The sequence below is a fragment of the Eimeria maxima genome, genomic scaffold (genome assembly GCF_000499605.1).
Source record: "Eimeria maxima Weybridge genomic scaffold, Emw_scaff1177, whole genome shotgun sequence".
NCBI lineage: Eukaryota > Apicomplexa > Conoidasida > Eucoccidiorida > Eimeriidae > Eimeria > Eimeria maxima.
The window spans coordinates 1,473-8,711 of NW_013563419.1; the positions used below are offsets into that span (position 1 = coordinate 1,473).

The window sequence follows — 7,239 nt, forward strand, 5'->3', positions numbered from 1 at the left end:
AGAAAAGAGACAATTTAATAAAGAGGAGACACTTATTAATAAGGAGACAGGTAAATAATCTATACAATCTAATTCAAACTAAACAGACACAAAGGAGACACAAAGGAGACACAAAGGAGACACAAAGGAGACACACACACACATAATATATTTATTTATTTATTTATTTATTTATTAAGTGTATTAGTTAATGAATTAGCTAATGATTAGTTTGTTTATTTATTTACTTATTTATTATGTACTAATTAATTAAATAATTCATAAAGAATAAAAAAAAGGGAGAACAAACAAAAAAAAAGGAGGCCCAAACCCTAAACCCTAAACCCTAAACCCTAAACCCTAAACCCTAGAACCCTAACCTCGAGAAGTTTTTTAACAAACCCTTCAATATCTCGCATATATAAAGCAAGATGAAGAGAAGCCCTCATTAATTCAGGTAATTGTTGTCTACTTGCAGACTGAATCACAAACCCTAAACCCTAAACCCTAAACCCTAAACCCTAAACCCTAAAGTGTTTCTCTCCCTGTCTCTGTGGCGAGCTATTTATTTATTAGGGTTTATACATAGGGGTATATTAGGGTTTATTAGGGTTTATGATTGTTTAGGGTTTAGGGTTATATAAACCCTCCTGTTATTGTATGGGTATCTAAAGAAGCGTATTTAGGGTTTATTGCAAATAAGGGTTTAGGGTTTAGGGTTTAGGGTTTAGGGTACCTTTAATAAAAGAAGAAGGGGTCTAAAATTAAGATCGGAGGCAATAGTCCATAAGTGTTTAGGTAATTCTTTAGGTAATAAATTAAGGGGATTAACCCTAAAATAATCAGCAGCAAGTGTCTCCTTTTCTGTCTCCTTTTTTGTCTCCTTTATTGCTGCTCTTATTATCTCTGGCATACTCTCGGGATCTCTTTCTGCCATCACCATCTCCTCCCCTATATATACACCACAAACCCTAAACCCTAAACCCTAAACCCTAAACCCTAAACCCTAAACCCTAACTCCGCGAAAAAAACAGCTACAAGCACCAGAAAACAGCCGAATAAGCGGGACAATAAGGAGCAGCCCAATCAGCAGCAGCAAGAGCAGCAGCAGCAGCAGCAGCAGCAGCAGCAGGAGAATAGTTACCATCAACAGGAAGAGCATGTTGTATTTTATAAGAATGAGTGTTTATAGATGCAGGCTCATCAGGAAAGAGTAAAACACGAGAAAGAGCAGCAACACGAGGGCCTGGTGCTGCATCGTCTCCTTGTGTTAATAATAAACCCCAATCTTTGCTGTCTCCTTCGCTGTCTCCTTCTGTATACATCAATAAAAAGAGACTATTATTATTATATTCATGTTTTATAAAAAAAAAAGAAAAAAAAATTAGGGTTTAGGGCTCTTCTACGAGGGTTTAGGGTTTTTCTAGGGTTTAGGGTTTTTTAGGGTTTATAAAAGAGGAGGAGACAGAAAAGGAGACAGAAAAGGAGACAGAAAAGGAGACAGACAAGGAGACATAAAAGGAGACAGAAAAGGAGACAGAAAAGGAGACAGAAAAGGAGACAGACCTGATCCTGAGCTGCTGCTGCTGCTGTCTTGTTCTTCTTCGTCTTCTTGTTGTTTTTCTTCTTCTTTTTCTTCTTTTTTTGTTCTTTCTCCTCCTCCTTCTCCTTCTTCTTTTTCCTCCTCATTAGATATAAATCTAAACCCTTTTTCTTTATTAATTATTTTCTTCTTCTCTCTTAATTTTAGTCTCCTTCTTCCTGTCTTATCTACTACCTTTAAAAATACACGAAGCTGCATATACACCCCAAAACCCTAAACCCTAAACCCTAAACCCTCAATATATACACATCTACACCCTTAAACACACTACAGAGGTGTGGCGTGAATGCTAAGAAAACACACAAACCCTAGCTCCCCCAACTCCACCTCCCCCAACCCTAAACCCTAAACCCTAAACCCTAAACCCTTACCACGTCATCATCAGCAACACGAGAAGCTGTTAGCTCAGGGACAGTAAAAGGAGTATTACAAACCCTAAATTGTCCCTCAAGGAAAAGTTTCTCTGTTACCCATGGAGGAAGAAATTCACGAGAAGTTTCTATACGGACAGGGCCACCAAATAAATCCGCTGCCTGAAAATATATATAAACCCTAAACCCTAAACCCTAAACCCTAAACCCTAAACCCTAGATACTAGGGGAGGAATAGAATTTATACGCACCAATAAGTCATGACGGTGTTGATAACTTAGATAGTCAGAAGGACCTAAGGCTAATCGTAAATGAGAGAAGAAAGCCTGAACACCACAAACCCTAAACCCTAAACCCTAAACCCTAAACCCTAAATACCATCTCCAGCAGAAAGACAAACCCTTATACATGCTTATAATGCCACTACGAGTCAGCGTTGTACATTTAGAGTTGGAGTCATATATTAGGGTTTTAGGGTTTAGGGTTTAGGGTTAGGGTTTACCTCCATCCATTCAATAATAAGACACTCAGTAAGAAGTTCTCTCTTGAGGGCCTGTAAGAAGCCAACTTGTTTTTTCTTTATTATCTGTAGTTGCTCCATTAACGCCCTGAAGGAGACACTCCACTATTCCTTCTAGGGTTTAGGGTTTAGGGTTTAGGGTTTAGGGTTTTTCAGTATTATGGTTTAGGGTTTTTCAGAATTAGGGTTTAGGGTTTTTCAGAATTAGGGTTTAGGGTTTAGGGTTTACTTATTGGAGTCATCTATTTTACGGTGTACAGAGGCAAAGTTTGCATGCAGACGCGCCAATAGGCGATGATTTTCTTGTAAATCTTTTATTATCTTTTCTCTACGCATATTTACTGCTTCTTCGCTCTGAGGGCACCAAACCCTAAACCCTAAACCCTAAACCCTAAACCCTAAACCTTAGATACAGGATGAAGCAACCACCCATACGTGATATCGCAGGTAATACTCCAGCTAACAGGTAGGAACAAGGAGACTTAGGGTCTAGGGTTTAGGAATTAGGGTTTAGGGTTTACCGGGGAGGTTCCCTGCATGCTCATCTTGTATGCATCAAGTGTTGATATAAGCGGATGTTCGGAGAAATCTACAGAAAAACGCAAACCCTAAACCCTAAACCCTAAACCCTAAACCCTAAATGCAATAGAGCCGTTACATCAATGCGCAACTTAAACAGCTCTATACTCCCAATGAGAGACCCTTGTAAACCCTAAACCCTCTAAACCCTAAACCCTAAACCCTCTAAACCCTAAACCCTAAACCCTGGTTTTCTACTTACCTGCTGCTGAGTGATGGCCAATAAGAATACAATGAGGGCAGAGGGCGACAAAACACTAATACAAAACAAACACCAAACCCTAAACCCTAAACCCTAAACCCTAGAACAAGAGAAGAGACAAAGAGAGGGAGACATGAAGAGGGACGGGCAAAAAGGATAAAGATAGCAAAAGAGACAGATAAAGGAGACTGGTGCAAAGGGGAAAGAGACAATAGAAGGAGACAATAAAAGGAGACAATAAAAGGAGACAATAAAAGGAGACAATAAAAGGAGACAATAAAAGGAGGCAAAAAGGAGACAAAAAAAAGGAGACAAAAAAGGAGACAAAAAAAAGGAGACAGTAAAAGGAGACAATAAAAGGAGACAAAAAGGAGACAAAAAAAAGGAGACAAAAAAGGAGACAAAAAAAAGGAGACAGTAAAAGGAGACAAAAAAGGAGACAGAAAAGGGGACAAAAAAAAGGAGACAAAAAAAAGGAGACAAAAAAAAGGAGAGAGTCTTACCACCATGCAGACACAATCGAGCATCTCTGATGGATGATTTGGACATTGGCCAAATTGAAAAGGAGACTGCAAAAAAAAAAGAAAAAAAAAAAAGAAAAAAAAGATAAAAAAGGAGACAAAAAGGAGACAAAAAAGGGGGAACAGGAGATAAATAAGGATATAGTATAAGGAGACAATACAATTCTGCATGCATGCATGCATGCATGCATAAAAATGGGTCCATGCATGAGTACAAAGATGCATGCATGCACTCATGCAGCGTTACATACATACATGCATGCATGCATGCATGCATGCATGGAAGCGTTTATCCATGCATGCATACACGTCTGCATGCATGCATGCATGCATGGATACTTACATGTGCAGCAGGTAGCCTCCTATGTCTAGCTAGTAGCCTAGATGCAGAATGATGAGTTAGATCGCATGCATCACATAGATGTGCCTTATCTGCTGGGCAGAAGAGAGAAGAAGGAAGAAGATGACATAAATCACATAAAGGAGAAGATACCTCTATTAATAATAATTGTAATGAATATTCTATTATTATTAATGGTAATACTTGCATACTCTCCTTTACACGATATAACATCCGTAATATCCTATACAAAATACACAAACCCTAAACCCTAAACCCTAAACCCTAAACCCTAAACCCTAAACCCTAAACCCTAAACCCTAAATTCTGAATTCTGAAATCTCAAGTCTGAATTCTATGGTGTAGAAGATAAAGTTTATTATTGTTATATTTAATTATATATATGGTAATATTATAATGTTAATTAACCCTAGATATAATAGTATCTAGGGTTTAGGACAATTAGGGTTTAGGGATTAGGGTTTAGGGTTTAGGGTTTACTTTGCTTCATTAGTTGAAGGAGAAGATTGTACAAGAGCCAATGATGAATAATTTGCAGGAATCTTTCTCTTCTCAAAATCCCCTAAACAGCCACAAACCCTAAACCCTAAACCCTAAACCCTAAACCCTAAACCCTAAACCCTTATTTTCTTCCGAACTACAAATTCCCCGACTATCTCAAACCCAAACCCTTCCCTTAAACCCTAAACCCTAAACCCTAATTTACCTTCTGCATCTTGATGAGCAAGAGTACTCCCTGTAGCAATTTTGCATGCAAGTATCTTAAATGTACTAGCAGGGCATGCAGCAAATGCAGGGGGGGCCTCGAGGGCCCCAACAGGGTACAGTAATTGTGCCCAATTACATGATAAATTAGTACCCTCTATTACCTCCTCTAAGGAAACAGGACCAGGGATACGATCCCTATCTAAGAAAGAATATACTATAGGACCTCTTAATGCCTATAAATAATAATAAAGAAAAAAAAAGAAAAAGAAGAATAATAAAAAGAAGAAAAAAGAAGAAAAAAAGAATAAAATAGGGGGTGGGGGAGAAACGGGGATCGGGATCGTTGGGATCGTTGTGTGCAAAACGATCCCAGCAGACAAGGATACTGCTGCTCTATCTGCTGCTAGCTGCTGCTGCTAGTTGCTGCTGCTAGTTGCTGCTTCTGCTGCTGCTGCTGCTGCTGATGGTTGCGGGAATGCATATAAGACAAGAGAAAGCAGGTCATACTCCTGTGTAATTGTACATTTAAGAGTTCCTAGGGTTTAGGGTTTAGGGTTTAGGGTTTATTTAGGGTTTGGGGTTACTCTGGCCTGTTCCTCGAATGCGATTTCTGTAGCACGAGATTGAAGAGTCCAAGCACGAACAATATGTAGATCGGAGGTAGAAAAGGAGAGTTTAAGCCATTGTTCCCAACAAGAAAGTACATTTATATCACTTATTTGTGCTATTTCTAGTGGTGGAGGGTCATCTAATGCCCTTAAATCCATTTTTATTTAATTAAAACATTAAATATTATTAAAAATCATGTATAATTATGTATAATTATGTATATTATGCAAAATAATTATCCATTTAGCTGCCTGTACACCCCAATACCAATGGTAGGGAAATATAGACCTGCATATACACCCCAGCTGCCGACGGTCTTGATGGCAAGAAAACAGAGGGAAAATGGCAATTAAAAGAAAATCTTTGAGGGAATTTTCATTAAAAACTCAATTAAAAGGTAAAAATATATTAATTACTTAAAAGGAAAGAACAAATAAAGGGAAAAAAAGGAAAAAAAGACGCCGTTGCCCAGTGATCGCTCGATCGTACACAAGAGAAGAAATTGACAGAAAAGGGGAAGGAAAAAAGATAAAAAGGACAAAATTAACCAAAAATAACTCAATTTAATTCATTTAATTCATTAAATTTATTAATTTTGTTTATTTATTTGCATTTTCTTCATAAAAAGAAGGACTAGAAGGGTATACGTATACACAATGCATGCATGCATGCAAAGAAACCAGCACACATACATGCAAGGCCGGTGGCAATAATTAAGAGTGTCTTGTATGTTATTAAAGGGAATAAATAAATAAAAATAAATAAAATAATAAATAAATAATTTATTTTAATTATATTATTCAATTAATTAGCATAAAAAGCAATAAATAAGACGTAAATACACCGCAGCATGGAGGGTCGGCAGTGGTACGTTTTTTCTGTATAATTATATATATAAGAAAAAAGAATATTTAATTCTTTTTATGAATAAATAAAATATTTATTTATTTATTTATACATTTATTATTATTATTTATTTATTTTATTTTATTTAATTATAATTTAATGACCAATGGTCCTCTTAATAGGAGAACAAGAACGATCTATACTCCCTCTAAACCCTAAACCCTTTTATTCAATAATAATTAGATATACAAGCAAGGGTTTATAGATTAGGGTTTAGGGTTTACGCTGTATAACCTCGTCTATAAACCCTAATGTATTAAGACTAAACCCTAAACCCTTCTTGCATGCAGCAACAAACATATTCAATGTTATTTATTTATTTTATTTTCTTTTTGTCTATTCCCCCCTCCTTCCTAAACCCTAAACCCTAAACCCTAGACCCTCTCTCCTTACACCGCTGCATAAGTAAACAACCCCACCACTATAACACACTTAGCGCATGCATTATATATATTATATATACAATTAATAATTAATTAAATATAACTATACAAATAAAGGTTAAAAAAGAGAAAAGAAGAATAAACATTTATTTTATTTATTTATTTATTTATTTATTTACTTATTTATTTATCTATATATTATAAAAAAAAGCGGCTATAAATAAATCATTGTTGTGTATAATTGAGGTGTACGTACACCTCAATTATACATAACGCCGCTGCTGTATATTTATATAAATAAATTAAATAACTAAAGAAACAAATAAAATAAGTTACCTTATTTATTTATTTATTTATTTATTTATTTATATATTTTATTTATTGTTTATTTTTATTTACTTTCTTCTCCCTCTTTATTACTTATTAAGAGGAAGATATATACATATAACTAAATATACACTAATATAAATAAATAAATAAATAAAATAAACTTCTTC

General features: G+C 35.7%; 2 protein-coding genes across 2 annotated transcripts; both read right to left on the reverse strand.

Moving 5' to 3' along the window:
* Positions 1-447: 447 nt before the first annotated feature.
* Positions 448-2,554, reverse strand: EMWEY_00049450 (hypothetical protein; the record flags this gene model as incomplete). The annotated part of the gene is made up of 6 exons (XM_013477324.1): positions 448-458; positions 895-930; positions 1,546-1,774; positions 1,954-2,115; positions 2,205-2,279; positions 2,456-2,554. The coding sequence occupies 6 exons, from the start codon at positions 2,552-2,554 to the stop codon at positions 448-450; spliced, it is 612 nt and encodes a 203-aa protein (XP_013332778.1).
* Positions 2,555-2,698: 144 nt separating this feature from the next.
* On the reverse strand, positions 2,699-5,611 carry EMWEY_00049460 (B-box zinc finger protein, putative; the record flags this gene model as incomplete). The annotated part of the gene is made up of 8 exons (XM_013477325.1): positions 2,699-2,827; positions 2,995-3,062; positions 3,255-3,309; positions 3,758-3,823; positions 4,119-4,359; positions 4,617-4,698; positions 4,843-5,077; positions 5,429-5,611. 8 exons carry the CDS (start codon positions 5,609-5,611, stop codon positions 2,699-2,701), a joined length of 1,059 nt encoding a protein of 352 aa, XP_013332779.1.
* Between the last annotated feature and the right edge of the window lie 1,628 nt (positions 5,612-7,239).